Source organism: Pelobates fuscus, chromosome 5, assembly GCF_036172605.1.
Source record: "Pelobates fuscus isolate aPelFus1 chromosome 5, aPelFus1.pri, whole genome shotgun sequence".
In the NCBI taxonomy this organism is placed as follows: Eukaryota; Metazoa; Chordata; class Amphibia; order Anura; family Pelobatidae; genus Pelobates; species Pelobates fuscus.
The window spans coordinates 180,597,500-180,616,772 of NC_086321.1; the positions used below are offsets into that span (position 1 = coordinate 180,597,500).

The 19,273-nt window shown below is 44.6% G+C and overlaps 1 protein-coding gene across 1 annotated transcript in view; it reads right to left on the reverse strand.

Moving 5' to 3' along the window:
* Positions 1-1,473: 1,473 nt before the first annotated feature.
* Positions 1,474-19,273, reverse strand: part of LOC134611180 (cytosolic phospholipase A2 gamma-like) — an 86,039-nt gene continuing 68,239 nt past the window's right edge. The window contains exons 2-4 of the mRNA XM_063454804.1: positions 18,443-18,582; positions 18,143-18,317; positions 1,474-1,688 (exon numbers count right to left, since the gene is read on the reverse strand). Coding sequence (XP_063310874.1) covers positions 1,534-1,688; positions 18,143-18,317; positions 18,443-18,582 — 470 coding nt within the window. The 3' untranslated portion in view covers positions 1,474-1,533. The remainder of the gene's footprint in view (positions 1,689-18,142; positions 18,318-18,442; positions 18,583-19,273) is intronic.

Here is a 19,273-nt window from a genome sequence, read left to right on the forward strand (position 1 = left end):
TGATTCTGTTACCGACTACTCTTCTGGATTTCCCTTGTCTGTACTGCGTTCCGGGAAGCACTGGTTATTTCAGCCCCAGTGCACTGTGTCACAGCCTTGGGGATTTCTGTCCTGAGTCCCCTCGGTCTGTGCCGAATTGCAAAGGGTGCCTTAACTCTGCCTGCCGGACTCCCACTCCAGGTAAGATCCCTGACACCTTGGCAGTGGAGGAGGAAGCAGCGTTGAAGGAGGAGGATGAGGTAGCCAACACTGTGTTTTATGTTTTTTGTTTTTTTCTAATTGCGGTACATTTCTTGCAGTCCTGATGCATGGAGAAATGCTCAACTCCTGATGTATGGAGAAAAGGCCTTCACAAGCCTCTTCTAATGTGTACCTAGTTTATACTAAGTGACCCATAGGTTGAGGAGGCTGTGACGGTGGCGGTGGAGGAGGAGGATGAGGTAGCCAACACTGTATTTTAGTTTATTTTTTATTTTTATTGTGGTAGCCCACAAAATATTGGGACATACAACAAAAGAAAAGAAAAGGGTACCTGCACTCTCTCCTTAATCCCTATGTATATTTAGACAAATGGAGGTCATTTAGTTGCTCCAATGGCCATTGGAGGGAATGCCCACCTGCCAACGTCAAGGCAGACCCCCCTAAAGCGGGTCCTAACACTGACCCTTCAGCCTGCTTCCTTGAGCTTCTGGCAAAGATATCTCTAATGAGGCAGAGTGGTATTTTTTTATCTTCTTTGCCAGAAGCTCAAGGACACTGCAGTGAGTTAATTGGTTTAACTGTGTCCCCACAGACATTCATATACACACTCATATTTACATCTACACAGACAACTTTTTTTCACACTGAGGTGCACCCGATCCCCCCTGTTCTTAGGAATTCTGGAGCAAAACCTCATTCCTGGTGTTCAGTGGGGTGCAGCAGGGATCTCTCTCACTGAATGCCCAGACACCTGCAGCTCTGTACTGTTGCCAGGGCTGGAAGAAAGTCATATCATGGCTTCAGCAGCAGTACAAGGTGAGCCATGGAGCTGAGAAATCAGTGTAGAGAATGCCCAGCAGCCCCCTCTGCAGCTGAGCATGACAGCCCTGGGGCAGACTCCTGCCGCACAGCACCTATGCAAACAAGGTGCCAGTAGGTAGGTGCCTACCCAGGTGAGAGATGGTGCACTATGTGCAGCCCCCACCACGGTAACAGCCTCTCCGCCCCCCTTTCCTTTAGTATGCTGCTGAGCATATGAATGTCACTTGGAATGCACACTGCGTAACAAAAATTCAGGTGTGGACCAATTATAAGGAAATTATCATTTCATAGTTAAATGGAGATAAATACATTATACAATTATCTGTTCTGAACCGTGATTAGCCAAAGAAAAGACCAGGCTTTGATAATTTTATTAAACAATGGACACTTACTTTTAATTTTCAGAATAATTTTTTTTAACAAATTCAGCATGATAACTTTTGTAATTTGAATGAGAACTTGATGTGGCTTCTTGCTAAATCTAGTTGTTCGGGTAGGTAAAGTGTCACATTATGGAGCTTTCTTTTTCTGCTGAAGGTTATCCAGAATCTCATTCTTGCTTAATGTCACAATTTGTTTTGAGACTTTTAATAGATCTTCTATATCCGATGGCGTGTACAACAGTTTAAAGGTCTGGTACCTATCTCTCCAGCCTTGCACATTGTCTGTGAACAATATTACCAGTTAGAACTACAGATACAGTTAGGCAGTAAAGCATTTTACATATGGACTTTTCAAGACCACCTGTACTACACATTTTAGTAGCAAAGATTTAGGGCACATTCACAAATTGGTCCGTGTTTTTCATATAAACTTTTTATAATTAAGTAATATAAATTATTTTCATATAAACTTATTTTCATATATACTTTTTATAACAAAATAATATCAAAAAATATATCTACAATGACTCCAATGAAAACCAAATATAGTTTTCATAATTATGGTACATGAGCAAGATGTAGATGAATAACAACATAACAGCTGAACAACCTGTAATCATAGAAATTAAGTGCTGCATTCAGTTACAAGGAGCACTATAATATTAAAAAATACAAATGTATTCCTAATACTCGAGTTTAAAAATTAATGTTTAGGGCCCTGTTTCCCTCTCCTTACTTTAAAAAGGTTGTTTACTTGCCATTTTTCCAGCACATCGCTGGTCTTGCTGTGTCAGGCTTTGCCTGATCATCAAATTTGACAATCTCAGCCAATGGCTATTGCACATGAGTGGCAAAATACTGTGTTGTGCCTATCAGCATCTGTTTCTATGGGGCATGTTCAGCATCTCTATGCAAAGCGTGGAGATGCTGAGCATCAGTGCTGCACGTTGTGGTGTACCTATAGCGGTCGCAGGGGTCGCAGCCGTGACCGGGCCCATCACTCCAGGAGCACAGCTTGCGACCGGCATAACTTCAGGGTAGGTGCACAGCCCCACCAGCCTGGGACACATGGTCACTGTATGTAGTTTGGCCTAGAAATGCTCACAGAGAGAGCACTTCCTGTCAGATCGGGTACAGCTGTCTACTTGGCCATGCTTCATAGAAGTGAGGGGGGTGGGGGAGAGAAACATGGATGGACTGTGGGAGGAGACACATGGAGGAGCTGGAAATAGGAGAATGAGACACATGGAGGAGCTGGGGGGTAAAACACATGGGGGAGTTCGGGGGAGAATAAGAGAAATGGAGAATCTGGGTGAGATGAGACATGGAGGGTCTGAGGGGAGAATGAGACACATGGGGGAATGAGACACATAGAGGACCGGGGGGGGGGGGAAAGAGGGAGGATGAGACACATAAGGGGATAAGACACATAAGGAGTACCAGGGTAATTTTTGCACCAAGGCCCAGTGGTTTCTAGCTATGCCTCAGATTAGAAGTGTTTCTAGGCAGTAATGTAAACATTGGCGTTTCTATGAAAAGGCAGTGTTTGCATTTAAAAGTCTACAGGCATAGGCTGTATGAGGAGATGCGGACTGGTGCAGCACAGCGTTTTGCTGCTTATGTGTAATAGTTTCCCAATGCAAGGTTGGAGCCAGCTGCGACGAGACCTGCACGGAACTGGAAAAAGGGGACCAAAAACTGCACTATTAGAACTATAGTGTAGCCCCATGGAGCAAAAGCACAGCTTAGCGGAAAAGGGCCTTGGCAGCCATTTTAGAGCAGTCACTTTTAATTCCTACCTGGCTAAGTTTGTGTGCACTCCTGTGCTCATAGATTTGGCCTGGTGGGTTTTCTCTTTTCTAATTACTGCAGGGCCATGGACGAGGTGGAGAAACTGCTGGCAGGGATCCGGTCGGCGGGCCAGAACCAGGGAGCGGATTGGTTGCGGGCCCAACTTGGTCCGGCCCTGGCGTTGGTGGCGGATCCGGAGAGAGGACGTCCTGTGCGGGCCAGGAGGCCACCGAGGAGGCCGCGCCTGGAGCGGGGACTGCGGCAGAGGTCGGGCGGTCCCCCGGAGTACCTGGCGGTGTGGGATGCCTTCCTGCGGGACTTTAATGGGACAGTGTTTTTTTGGCAGGAGGGTGTATCGGCGTCAGAGTTGGAATTGTTTACCGACGCGTCGGGTAGCGTTGGCTTTGGGGCTTATTTTGCGGGTCGGTGGTGTGTGGAGCAATGGCCAGAGGCATGGAGGTCGAGCCCCCTCATGCGTAATCAGGCTTTCTTGGAACTCTTCCCGCTGGTCGTCGCCATGGCGCTGTGGGGAGATGGGCTGCGAGATCGTAAGGTGATCTTCTTCTCGGACAACATGTCCGTAGTGCACACGGTCAATAACCAGTCCGCAGCGTCGAAACCGGTGGTTCGGCTGCTGCGGCATCTTGTGTTGATGTGTATGTCACTAAACGTAGTCTTTCGCGCGCGCCATGTGCCGGGGTATTTGAATGAAGTTGCTGACGCTCTGTCTCGTTTTCAGTGGTCCCGATTCCGGACGGCGGCCCCGGAAGCGCTGGAAATGGGCCAGACGTGCCCAGACGAGATATGGAATCTAGGAGCATCTTGCTTGTGGGGATTAGTGAAAGCTTCGCTGGCGCCGGCCACTTGGGCCGCCTACGATAAGGTTTGGAAATCTTGGGAACAGTCGCTACGAGGGCTGGATCAGGTGTGGGTGAGAGAGTCGCGCTTGGACGCCTTCTTGTGGTTTGCCTTTCGGCTACTAGCGAGGGAAGCGCGGTGGTGGATAGGGCCATGGCGGCAATGGCGTTCTGGTTCAAACTCCGGGGGGAGGAGGATCTGACCAAGTCCTTCGTTATTAGGCAAGCGCTCAAAGGGTACCGGAAGGGCCGGAGATCTCCTGACACCAGGCGCCCGGTGTCGGTGCGGGTGCTTGGGGACCTAATACAGGTCCTGCCGGAGATTTGTTTTGACGGGTTTGAGGTGTCCCTGTTCCGGGCCGCTTTCCTCCTGGCCTTTTTCAGGGCCTTCCGGGTTGGGGAGTTGGTGAGCACCAACCGAGTGGTTTCCAGGGGGTTGCAGTTTTCAGGCATCCGGGTGTTGGAGACATAAGTTGGTGGTGCACCTGGCCAGGTCCAAGACGGAAAAGGCCGGGAAGTGATGCTGGTGGCCCTGCCGGGCTCCACGCTATGCCCGCTAGCCGCAGTGGCGGGGTACTTGGCTAGGAGGCCCGCGGGGGGGCTCATTGTTGGTACACGCGGACGGGTCTTCACTGTCCCGGTTCCAATTTACCAAAGTCTTTCGGTCGGGCCTGGGTAAGCTGGGCCTGCAGGCGGATAGGTTTGGGACACATTCCTTCCGTATCGGGGCGGCCACACACTTGGGGTTTGGGAACGATTTAGTGAAGTGGATTGGGAGGTGGGAGTCGGTGAGGTTCCGATCCTATGTTCGCTTATTGGATTGATATGTGGGGTCCCGGATGGGGACGGGGATGTCTGAAAGTCTGTTTATTTCTTCCCCAGGCCGGGTCGCATGGATCGTTGGACACTCTTTTGTCGTTGGGGCGGAAAGGAGGGCCGCAGCTCGAGCTCAAGGTCATCAGCTGGGCTTTCCGAGGGAACACCTGTTAGTGCGATGGTTTGGGTACCGGGGTGGTTGCTGGGGGGATGTCTGCGGGGCCGTGTTCAGGATGGTGGCTGGTGGGCGGAGGCTCGATCTGCTGGTCATACATGCCAGGGGCAACGATTTGGGTCTGACGCCGCAGCGTCGACTGGTAAAATGGATAAAACAGGACCTCAACAAGTTGAGGGAACTGCTTCCGGAGGTGATGCTGGTCTGGTCAGAGATGGTCCCGAGGCGGCGGTGGCGCCACGCTCGGGACCCAGGGGCCATAGATAGGTGCAGGAAAAAAGTAAACAGCTTGATGGCGAGCTTTGTTCGGAAGTTGGGGGGGTAGTGGTGCGGCACAGTGAGTTAGAGGATGGGCTGCTAGGCTACTACCACCCAGACGGTGTTCATCTCTCGGCTGTGGGCTGGGATCTGCTGAACATGGGTTGGCAGGAGGGGATGCAGAAAGTACTTTTTCTTCGGGGTGGCGGAGCTCAGACGGCTTAAGGGGTCAAGGTCTGAGCTAGTGGCGGGATGGGGAGCTGAAGGAGAAGAAATAGGCTCCCCAGGAGGAACCGGATGGAATTGGAAAATGGTGGACATTGGTGGTTGGTAGGTTTCGAGTCCTGTCGGTGGCTCAGAACCTGGTGGGGTAGGGGTATCCGGGTATACCCCTGCCGTGGTTAATTGATGTTTTGGCACTTTAAATTGGTTCATGTTGGAATCATTTGATATGTTATGTATTTGTATATACGTGTTATTTATATTAGGGTCATTGCCTTTTATATTGACAGAAGGATACGGGCGCAAGGGCAGAGTATGGGGGCAATGACCCATGTTTACATGTTAATTTATTTGGTTATGTTATATTATGATATTATTATATAATGGTTATTAGTTGAAATTGTTATTAAAGCTGTGGACAATTTTTCCCATATATCTCTAGTGTCAGTGCATTATTGGGTAAGGTATGTGGGTTGGTTGTCCTGGATTCCGACTGCCCATATGGCGACTATACACCGGTCATGTCAGGAATACATATTTATATTCCTGACACTATAGTGTTCCCTTAATTATTTCCAGTGCAAAGGATAAATCATTGGAGTTCAGGTGTTGGCCATCAACCTTTGTTATGCTTGTTACCCTTGACTTCAGGCGAGTGACCCTCCTGTAATCAAAAGGTAGACAAGCAGGTGAATGGCTAAAAATGCATGCATATAATATATTTCAATACATGTGTGTTTTGGGAAGTGTGTTTGTGTGTGCAGGAGACTGCAAGTATATGTATGATTGTATGTAAGTGTGTTACTGTATGTCTGGCAGTGTGTAAATATGTATGTCTGGCAGTATGTAACTGTTTGTGTCTGGCAATGTGTAAATGGTTATGACTAAAAGCATGTAACTTTATGTTCATGATAATACATCTACATATTCATTACGCAGAACTGTATAAAGGTATGTTTCACTTCAGCTGCAGCAACTTCCTACAATATCCTATGTGATAAATTAGCATATATGCACACAAGCATGCTTTTGGGAAAAACTTTTTTACCTATGCAATGCTTAGTGAATATTTATTCCCCTAGACATACATAGTTATATATTTTATGTTACAGGGCATCCGTCTCATGTCCTTCTTTCTACTTCTATATTTCTTATTACGCAGCTGTCATGTTACATGATATTGTTTTATTATAATGTACTGTTTCTTTAATGTTCATCTTAAATTTGTATCTTGGGCCACTCCATAGTTTGCATGATGCTTCAGATTATCCCCTCCCCCTCTCCTGTTCTAGTGTATTCTATGCTGTACATCTATATGTGACTTGTGATATCTCTCCTACCTGTATGGAAGAATCGTTCTTTTACCTGTTGTGACTGCACATTCTACAGATCATACGATGAATAAACATCGCCAGATCTTCTTTCATGTGAGTTGTGACTGAGTAAACTATCTGGGAAGGTGATTTGGTATGTATAATCTCATCAGGGCAATGAGCGCCATGTGCTCCTGAAAACCACATTCATAGCCTTTGCAGCCGGTCCAGAATAGCAGCTAAAGTATTAGTGTATTCATAACTTGAAAGAACAAAAGGTCAATAGGCCTGATTATAATACAAGATACTCATGCTTTGAAAGAGATAAAATCACATTTTTTAAACATAAAAATATTTTTCTGTTCTTGTGCGTTTTTGCGCCTGACACTAGCTTTTGCTATCTTTTATAAATATTCTGCATTTGAAAAAATAGCATTCTTTCTAACTACTCGAAATATTCATTTTTCCCTCGAAAAAAGCACTAAGGCTTATTTTCGGGATGGTCTTATTTCAGGGGAAAACGGTGGCAAGCATGTTGTAGAAAGCAGGTTTAAATTCGGGGGAATTATCACGAACATAGATCAGTTTACTAGAGCACTTTGGGAAATTTCCCTGAACATAGATTAGCTTACTCATGAATGGAATCCCGAGAATCATTTTTTGGGGAAAATTCCCTGAACATAGATAGAACATAGCTAAAAAAAAAATTATACTTTCAGTTCTGAGACTTCCATGATTGGTTAATGTTGCCGTTGATGTATGCACCTCTAGACAATCTGTGTTTTATATATATGATCTACTACACATAAAACCATTGAATGCTTATTAATACTACATTAGAGTGGTGTGATTTCATTGAATATTTACAACAGATGATTATAAAGATAAAGGCAAGCAGAAACTTCTTTGTTAGTGCATAGGTCAATGGCAGCATAAGGGTTTCCAGACCCTGTTGTAATTTCCAGCCCGACACACGCAATAAGGAAACAGATGAAACCTCATTTAAAAAAAAAGATGAAACCTCATTGAAAAAAAAAACCAGATGTTACTAAGTGTAATTTTATACCTGTACCTATTAGTGTCATTAAGAAACACCTTAATAATTTAAAATGAAAAATCAGTCTGGACCTGATCAAATCCCAGCAATGTTGTTGAAGCTCAGTGCACCGGCAATTGCTAAACCTGTCACAACCCTAATTAACAAATTCTTGGTGGCTGGATACATACCCAAACTTTGTAAACTGCGAGAGTAGTGCCTTTCCATAAAAGTGGTAACATTACTTTGGTTTCTAACCATCACCCAGGGCCGGCGCTTCCTATAAGGCAAACTAGGCAGCCGCCTAGGGCGCCAAATAGGAGGGGGCGCCCTGCGCCCCCCATCGCCGGCCCTTTAAATACTGCAGCTGCCTGAGCGCTCTATAGAGAGCTCTATAGAGAGCACTCAGGCGGCTGCCGCAATGCCTCACCTCCCCTTTCCTGTAGCGTGGCCGAGCTCCTCTCCGGTACGCGACCCGTCCGGACTGACAGGAAGTGCACACTCAGGAGAGTAGAGACCACTAAGGTACAGGGGAGGAGAGACCACTAAGGGGCAGGGGAGATCTCTAAGGGATGGAAGGGAGAGCTCTATAGGACAGGTGGCAGGGAGCTCTTTCACACTACACACACACAATGCATCCCTATACATACTCAGAAACACACAATGCATCCCTACACACACAGAAACACAACATGCTTTCCTTACACACAGAGAAACACACAATGCATCCATTTCTCCCAGAACATTGAATTTTGTGACCACAGTTACAAACAACCTCCAGAGATCCTGTTCTTCACCAGACCAGTGGAGCCAGACTGCAGCCAGAGACCATCACCATCCTCATCTGGTTGTATGTAGTGTAACGGACCGTTTCACTTACAAGAGGATAAAACCCAGTTTAGGTGATATCCCCCTTTTCCATAGACCAGCAGGTACTGCAAGCACCAATCTTCCGAACTCCAAACTGTACGAATCTTACAACTCCCGAACTGGAAACACACGAACTCTGGAATCAGCTGAACAGGAAAAGCATACCATCCGCTTACACTCCTGGCAGTCAGCATACAATCCAATTCCCCCAAAAACGAGACGACACATCGGTTTGAGGGTCAAGCAGGAACTCTGGACTGGCTCATCCAGCCCGGCTTTTATTACAAGAGTACACATACAGGCAACACCCAGGGGGAGGCATAAAAGAACCAATGACATAGATGTTACATCCCACACATCCCCTCCCCTTAGTGTGACACATAATCCCATTATGCATACAGTTTAAAACATACTTTCCACACATACACTGTAACTTTAAAACTATACATTCAATCAGCACACTTCAAAACATCGGAATCAGCACACTTCAAACATAAACACTTCCAAAAATCAGCCAAATCCCCCCAGTGGATCAAAAGTTAGCTGGAGGTCCCTTTATGACCGACCGCAAGCACAATTTCCTGCCCAAAACAGTTCCATAGATTTGGGCTGTGCGGACGGTCAATTTCATGCGAAAAAACGACTAAGTCCCATTTCGAACGGGACTTAGTCTCTGGAGCTGAAAAACGAAGTGTAGGAGAAGGTAAGGGTCAGCGGTGTTCGGTAAAATGTGTAGCCGATTTCAGTTCCATGAATTTGGCTACACATACCGCTGACCTCGTTCGAATGAAAAAAGATGGCCGCCGCCACGTGTTCGTTTGTCGAATGGCGGCCACTTCGACTACTTCGGCACTTCGGCTGCATCCGAAGTGCCCATTTAAAGCTGCAGCACTGTTCCAAATTATTTAAAGGGACAGTCTTATAAAATCCAATCTGCTAAAAGAGTCTTTAACAGGTAATACCTTCCAGGGGCCATAGTCTTAAAGGGTATTGTTACCCAAAGTCTCAATATGGCCCCAGACAGTTATTAAAGGGCCAGCAGCAGTACAATAAAATACCATTCACTGTGCTTAAAGGGCCAGCAGTCACACAATAAAATACAATATGCCCCAAATAACCCAGGGGCCATAGTCAGCAGGTAGGAGGCGGGCAAACAGGCTTCTCCAAGGACACGTGGCGAGGTCGGTTTCACCACATGTAGGCAATCTAGTATATTATTAGTGACACTAATCTCTAATTTACCTCACATTAAAGGGACACTTTAGTCCCTAGAACCACTGCAGCTTAATGAAGTGGTTCTGGTGTCTAAAGTTTGTCCCTGCAGGCTTTTTAATGTAAACACACACTGTGTGCAGCACTGGCGTTAGTTCATATGGCAGATCATATGGGTAGGGCATTGTGAAGTCACTGGGGGGGGGTCAAATCTTTCTTTTGCCTAGGGCGGCAAAAATCCTTGCACCGGCCCTGCCATCGCCTAATTGAATTGCTCCCAGTATTGTCAAAGATCTTAGAAAACTAATTGATTATGGGGATGTAGTATATGCACCTGCACCGCTGTAACGGATCACCTGGCACCCCGGACTGGGTACCTCCGTTAATGGATGCTCCTAGCGCTTCCTGAGGACTCCAAGCACTCTGGCAGACACCACAATCACCGAATCCGAGAAACCTTTTTAAATTCTCCCAAGCATATGAATGCTGTAGACCATTGAATAGGAACCATACGAATAGGCTTGTACTCCTAGCAGTCAACTGGAACAGCATGCAATAAATCCTTCCCCCCAATAATGAGACGACACATAATTTTGAGGGTAAAACAGGAACTCTGGACTGGCTCATCCAGCCTGGCTTTTATTTCCAACTCACACATACAGGCCACACCCAGGGGGAGGCATAAAAGAACCAATGCCATAGATGTTACCTCCCACACATCCCCTCCCCTTAGTGTGACACATAATCCCATTATGCATACAGTGTAAAATATACTTTTACACAACTTTCATAACTTTAAAACCATACATCACATTCACATAAAAATACATATCCACAATCAATCCATTCAGGGGAACAACATATTAAAAAATGGCATGAATCCGACCAGGGGTTCAAAAGTTACTAAAAGTATCTTTTGTTCCTTTCTGGCTGGCAGAAAAACATCCCCACAATGCACCCTGGTTTCCTCCCTTCTGCCCTGGAGTTAATTGGAGAAGTAATCCAATTACCCAGGACTAAAGGCAGACTCCATTAACCACATGGTTGCAAAACAACATAAAACACTTTAAAATACATAGTCACATTTACACATAACACACAGACATTTCACCTATCCCCAGATAGCTGGGATCTGCACGCACAAAACTACCGAATAGCGCGCAGATCCTACTCACACAGTACAATTGCTATGGAGCTAAATCTTTCCCATAGTCTTTCATTATATGAATAGGCTCCATGGTATGGCTATCTGGGGTATCACATTCCCATAAAGTCTGGTCCATAGTCCAAAGGCAAGAGGCGGGCAATCAGCCCCCTCCAAGGACACGTGGCGAGGTCGGTTTCGCCACAACCGCAAACCCACCTTAATAAACTTAATACATTGTATAACTCATTCTTTCGCTTTGTGCTGCAATGTAATTACATGACCCACCATTGTGACATGCTAAAAGAACTAAACTGGCTGTCGCTGGAATCCAGACTCACCCTTCATCTTTCCAGCCTAGTGTTTAAGAGCTTTTCTAGGAAGCTCCCACCCTACCTGCGCAGAATGCTCTCCCCGGCTGTCCCCACCTCCTATAACCTCCAATCCAGTACCAGCACTTTATTTAGTCTACCTCAATACAAAGAAAGCAACCCAATCATCCTTTTCCTACAGAGCACCTCAATTATGGAAAGACCTCCCGCACACTTTCAAATCTTCCCCAGGCCTTCCTTCTCTACATATCTCAAAACAGAATACACCTGTCATATATTTATATATTTCCTACCTGTTCTATATTAATTTTTTTATCTATTATGTATTAATATTGATTTTCTATTTTATTGTACCATATTGTACAATGTTTTGTGGACCCAGGAAATACTTGAAAACAAAAGAAATCTCAATTTATCCTTCCTGGTAAAATATTTTATAAATAAATGAAATAAGTGGAAGGACAAAGCTTACAATTGCCCCAGATTTGGCGGATCTTGATTTTAGGGTCCTGTTCCTCCAGCCCTACTTAGTTCTCTGGACAGCACAGTATGAGTGCATAATTAAATGCACTGGCGCTGTGCCGTGGGCACTAGAACCATGCAGGGAGCACTTCAATAGTGTTGCTAGGCTAACAGGTCCCTTTAGGTCACTTCTTGGACTTGTCCATCCATTATGGGTTTTTCCAGTTGTGCAATTCGTGATGCCCCCTCTAAGATCTGCCCACCTGCACCAATTTCATACTTCCCAAAGGTAGCAGGTATGGAATAGTGTTGCAGGAGATGGGTTATTAAAAAAGTAAAAAGACACTCCAGGAATTCAATAAAACCTAGTTTCTATATCTAATTCACTAAATGCAAAAATAGATAAGACTGCTGCACCTGATCATATACATAAGTGCACAATTTAGTATGAATCTTGGAAAGACTGGGGTTTTGCAGAACTGATATGTGTGTTGTTTTTTTTTTTTGCATTATTATTGTTGTTACGTTACTGCAAACCTCAGTGGTATCATGTTTTGCATTTAACCCCTTCGTGATGCTAGATGGAAATTTAAGGGCGCATGATGACAAATTTCCGTCAATTACTAATTGTGGGGTTAATGCTGCTGCAGCCTGCCTTGTTATCTGAGGCAGATGTGCAGCAGTCAGCCGCGCGGTCCCTGCACATGTGATTGCTCTGACAGCCTGTCAGAGAGACCATGTGCTGCAGGGACTGCTGACATGCCTCCCTGCACTTCCATGTTCAGTATGAAGTGCAGGGAGAAGGATCGCTGCAGGTTCATTTCTCCCTGTAAAAAAAGGTTTTTGAGTTAAATGTCCACTCCCCCCACTTCTTTCAAATAAAGTTTTTACCCCTGAAGGTTAACTTTTATTTATTTATTTTAAACCCTCAGGAGCTACATTTATTTAATTAGTTATTTCAATATTGTTTAATTATTTATTTATTTAGCTAGGGTGGGTAGAGGTTAGTTGGGAATTGAAGGTTTGGCTTGTTAGGGGCTAAAAGTAAAAAAAAAAGTTTTAATACGTTTTAAAAAGGGAAAAAAATGTGTATTACTCCAAAATGGGACATAGACCCAGCATAAAAATTCAAAGTTTGAAAAAAACTGGAATGGCTGTGTCTTAAATGTGCCCCTTCAACATCCACATATATCTGGCAAAGGTACATACAGGGGTATTGCTGTACTCAGATGAACTTAACTGAGCAACATATGAAGTATTATACAGCCGTAGCACACATAAGGTTTGTAAAATATACAGTGCAAACTGCGTGTGTCTTGAAGTGATCTGGGTGCACTGCCACTGACTCCTTAATCCTGCAATTGTAATTTTTTAGCAGTTTCTGAAAAACTGCAATAATTAACTTGCAGGGTTAAGACTGTCTCTAGAGGCACTTACTGATGGTTAGGCGACTTTTGGACACCTGACACTGGACGTTCTCACACTCTGCATGAGAACACCCAGCATCAATCATTTCCCCATAGGACGTAATGCGCTTGAGGCGCTGAAGGGACATCGGTGCTGGAATCAGTAAGAACAGTAAGGGTTTTTTAATTGTTACACTGAAGGGTCGGGGGAGGGGGGAGGGGGCACGAGGGAACTATAGTGTTGGAAATACAACTTTATATTCCTAGCACTATAGTATCCCTTTAAAGAAAAGTACCATGATATATAACTGGACTACATTACATGTTTGTCAGAAACTGGTAATACATATGTTTACATCTTAATTTTTTATCCTTTTTGGACTCTATTTTATTTTTATTGACTTTTATGTTAGAAATATACAAGGCAGGTGTGAATCTTTCACTGGTGTGATGTCCAACCACTATCTTTAGTGCCATCCAAACATTCACATAAGTTACTGCTTATATGAATACTCTAATGCCATGGCTCACCTGTGTCACATATTCATCTGCTTATAAAAATGTGGTTAATGGCATTTACTGTCCACACAGGAAAAGTTGTGCCGAGCAGCAACCAAATCCACAGAAGGGTTAATGCTGAGCAGCAATTATGCAAATGAGAACCTGGTAACTTCCTTTGGGGTTAAAGGCCGGTTACAGCCTATCAGATCTAGAGGAGAGGTATTTAGGCCCAGTTCTCATCCTGCTCAGTGCCCTGTCGTGGTTTCCCTTGTGGTTGTCCGAGAGCGTGTTCCTGATTCTAGTTTCTTCTAGTTTCTTCTAGTTTCTTCTAGTTTCTTCTAGTTTCTTCTAGTTTTTGACTTTGGCTTTGATTTTGACTTCCCTGTACTCTGTATCCCTGACTTCTGGCTTTCTCTTATCATTGTGTCTCTTTCTGTATCCCCTGACCTCGGCAAGTATCCTGACTATTCTTTGGTACGTTAAGTCCGGCCATTCTAAGGCCCGGTAATACGTTACCTAATAGTAATCTGTGTGACACAATTCTACGTGCTGGATCAACTAGTAATCCTGACATAACGACAGGGCCATAGATCCTGTAGAATTGTGTCAGCACATAGCTGCTTGTGAGAAAAAGCTAGTGGAGAATGATCACTGTATGGATCAGTTTGCCCAGGCTTTCAGTACGCTCCTTACTCGAACAGCGCATCTGCAACCTGCGGCTTCTCCAACTGTGTCACCTCCACCTAATGTACCACCTGTAGTACATAAGGCACCTACTATCTCCCTATCTCCTCCCCTGCATTTTGATGGTAATATTCAAGAATGCTGGGGATTTATTAACCAAATTTGAGTATCGTTTTGAGGCCTCACTGGGATCTTTTCCCACTGACAGAGCTAAAATTGGTTACCTGATGAACCAACTTAAAGGTAAAGCTTTAGCTAGAGCTAACCTGTTAAGGGAGAGTAGTGGAAGCATTGCACACAATTACCAGGAATTTCTTGCGGAATTCAATCTTACATTTAAACCATTAGGCAGGGAGGATGACGCCTCCACTGCGCTAATGCATATTAGACAAGGGAACCGGTCTATCTCCGAGTATGCCATAGAATTTCGCACCTTGGCTTCCAAGGTAGACTGGACTAACAGCGGATTAATCTCAGCATTTAAGAAGGGATTATCTGAGACTATGTTGGATGGGATTGCTGCTAAAGAACTACCCAAACAACTCAATGAGTTTATTACGTTTATTATGCTAATTGATAATAGACTCAGAACCAGAAATAAAACCAGACGTATGGCTTTGCCATTAGCACCTCATTTCTCCAGACCGGATGTTCCTGACCTCTCTATACAGTCCGAACCCGAACCTATGCAGTTGGGGGTCACTAGAGTGTCCGAGGCAGAAAGACAACATCGGAGAAGAGAGGGTCCATGCAAATACTGTGGTGAAATAGGACATATGAGGAGTACTTGTCCCATAAGTCCGGAAAACTATTGCACCTAAGAACCTTAAGGGGACAGGTCTTAGGTGTAATGGATACGTCCTCTGGGAATACCAAAAATAGATTTCTCCTTGATATTATGATCATAGTTGACAAAAATAACTTTTAATGCAAGGCCCTGATGGACCGAGGTGGAGCAGGAAATTTCATTCATGTTCATTTTGTTAAAAAGAATGCTCTACCTATCAAGGAAAGAATATCACCTCTGGCCGTTGAGGCTATTGACGGGAGACCACTCTCTCAACCCTTAATTACCCATGAAACCTTGCCCATTAACATGTCTATTGGTGCCTTACATAAGGAAGATTTAATATTCCAGGTTATTGCATCTCCTTCTTGCCCTATCATATTAGGCTTTCCTTGACTTAGTAAGCACAACCCTCATATTGACTGGGCTAATGGGGAAATATTGGAATGGGGCAAGGATTGTAAAGGGAAGTGTATGTTACACCTCACCAAGAGAGTGGGTACCATTAAATTACCCACTACTATACCTCAAACCCCCGAAGTTCCCATACAATACTGGTGTCAGGGCTTACCTGAGTGTGGGAGTCCGGCAGGCAGAGAAGTATGCTCACCCTTGCAAGAAAACACAGGCCAAGGTGATCAGGCAAGAATTCACCTGACCTGTGAGTCGGTGCACGGGGGCTGTGCAAGGTAAATCCAAAACGCGGTACAGGAAGAATAAACCAGGAGAATAGTCGTGGGAAGCCAAGGGTCAAAGGAAGCCAGAAGTCAGGATAATCGGTGTACCAAGCCAGAGGTCAATAACAAACTGGAGAACAGGAAATAGCAGAATGATCACCAGAGTCAAGGAACTGACACTGCCTTCTGGGAGAGGCAGTGTTATATACCTGGCTAACGAGACATCAGGCTCAGGTGTAACATGAGTGACAGGATAGTTCCAACAAATGTCCAGCTTCAGTACTAAATACTAAACAGGGCTAGATACAGGAAACAGAAGCGGAGAGATGGCTCAGAGGTAAGGCAAAGCACCAGAGCTGCCAAGGTCCCAGGTTCGAATCCTGACAACTGGGAGGCAAGGCCGCCATCAGGGGGTGACAACCATAACAGTTGTCACGGGCCCGGCGGCCCACGTGTGGGGCCCATTGGGTGGCCCACACACTTAGGGCCACCCGATGGGCCCTATATCTTCAGGGGCTCGGTCAGCGCTGTGGCCGTTGTATAGCGTGACTGTGCCCCTTTAAAAAAAAAAAAAAAAAAGCAGTCGCAAGTGCTGCTGGGAGGAAGTGGTCACTTCCTCCCTGCACATTCCGTGCGGGAGGAGCACGCACCAGTGAAGAGGGAGAGCCAGGCAGTGAAGAGGCAGCCGTGCCGACTCCCATCATCCCCAGCCACCCTCCTGCAAAGAAAAGGTAAGAGACAGGAGGGTGGCTGGAAAATGAGCTATGTCTGTATGTATGCATGTATGTATGTATGCATGTATGTATGCATGTATGCCTGTCTGTATGTATGTATGTCTGTCTGACTGCATGTATGTCTATGTATGCAAGTATGTCTGTCTGTAGGTATGTCTATGTATGTCATTATATATGTATATATGTCTGTAAGTCAGAATGTATGTCTGCATATTATTATTAACGTGTGTATATGGATGTCTGTATGTCTGTCAGTTTGTCAGTATATATGCATGTATGTCTGTATGCCATTATGAATGGATGTCTCTGTCTGTCAGTATGAATGTGTGTGTCTGTATGTGTCTTTATGTCCTCGTGTGTGTATGTATGTTAGTATGTGTCTGTCACTATGTATGCCTGTGTGTATGTCTCAGTATGTATGCCTGTATGCGTGTATGTCTGTTTCAGTATGTGTGTCTGTTAGTATGTATCTGTGTCGTTTTGTATCAGTGTGTGTATTCCTGTGGGCGGTATTTGGAGGTGGATTCGGGGGGGTGGGCAACGGGGCAATTGTCCCCCTCCCCAAGAAAACTGACGGTCTCCCTCTCCCCTGCCAGCACATGCAGGTGCTAGCCCTGCAATGTGCCTGCGGACCGGAGGGGAGATCAAACTGCCCCCCATACACATACACTGCCCCCCATACATACACTGCCCCATACACACATACACTGCAACTGTGACACACACACACTGCACCCCTGACATACACTGCCGCCCTCACTCACACACTGCAAACTTCACACACTGCACCCCTCACATATTGCACCACTCACACTGAGCTGTAGTGGTTATTGTGTCTGGATTATTTAGTTAAATAATCTACAAGTGCCCCTCCCGAGATCAGGCTCTGGATCCGCCACTGACCCAGTGGGCATATTTGGAGGCAGGCCCCAGGGGGCCCAGACCCTGAGCTGAGTTAGGGGCCCCAAAATTTCTGGTGGCGGCCCTGCTGGGAGGTTAAGGAAGTATTTAGTAAGAGTCAGTCCAATATCTTACCTCCTCACAGGTCACATGACTGCTCCATAAATCTGGATTTGAGAGCCAGTTAGTATCAGTCCTGGTTCTCCAATCCAGAGTTCTTGGAGGTGAGGTTTGAAGCATGCCACGCTTCTAACTATTAAAATATTCTAATTTTTAAACTATGACATGGGGGAGCTACTGTAGGCACTATAACAAATTCATTTAGATGGAGTGAGTACCGTGTTCATTTAAAACACAGAAAGAATTACCATGTCTTTGGATGATTATAATAATATTACTTGAATGATCCTACACAGTTGATTGAGTTAAGTCCAAGAAAGTCCATTTGAGTTACCATGGGGAGTAAGTTGAGGAGTTGATGGATATTATTGATAACTGATTTTTTTTTTTTTTTACAGCAGATTAATTATCAAGGTACTATTTAGTGGATTAAACTAACCTTCACAATTAATTTTGTTGAAAAGTGGGAAATGCATCACCACAGGTACATCCTTTTCACCTTTCCCAAATATGTAGAAGCTTTTTGATGGGATATTTTCGTCTTCCTTTTTAATGATTATCTCAGGAAATTGGATGTCATTTTTAGAACAATATTTTTCAGCTTCAGTCAATGTCTGGGTAACAAAATCACAATAATACAATGATGAGTAAAATAAATGTAATATGACAGAAAAACATATATACAAACGTACGTACATGCATATATATTTTTTGTTATATAACAGACACATTGTCTTACCAGAAATGGGTCACCTTCACTGAAATCAAAAGATAGAATGAGATCCACCTTGCGTTCTGGCTTGAGAATTAATGGGTAGGCTGTATTTATCTCCAAGCCAGCATCAATAAGGTGAATATACTGGCTTTTAGAAATGTAATCTGAAAAAACAAATATCTATCATAAAACTTAGCATATGATGTTACTGTCAATCAAAATAGATAGGACTATCTCCTATCTGATTGTACATTTCTTTTAAACTCTAGGTACACTTAATAAATCTAAAGTCCCTTAAATGCATAGGTTTGTTGTAACTTATCCACTAACATTAACCCCTTAAGGACACATGACATGTCTGACACGTCATAATTCCCTTTTATTCCAGAAGTTTGGTCCTTAAGGGGTTAAAGCAGCAATGTCATGATTTTTTCCCCTTTCAGTTTACCTGTCCTTATGTCATTTGTATCTTAATAATTATGCCACCCACTCCTTGTAAATAGCCTTTATATTTATTATATTTAGTGTTGTCGCGAACCCGAAATTTTCGGTTCGCGAACGGCGAACGCGAACTTCCGCAAATGTTCGCGAACCGGCGAACTGCGCGAACCGCCATTGACTTCAATGGGCAGGCGAATTTTAAAACCAACAGGGACTCTTTCTGGCCACAAAAGTGATGGAAAAGTTGTTTCAAGGGGACTAACACCTGGACTGTGGCATGCCGGAGGGGGATCCATGGCAAAACTCCCATGGAAAATTACACAGTTGATGCAGAGTCTGCTTTTAATCCATAAAGGGCAGAAATCACCTAACATTGATACCTGTCCTCAAAGCCCCTGATACACACTGACACAG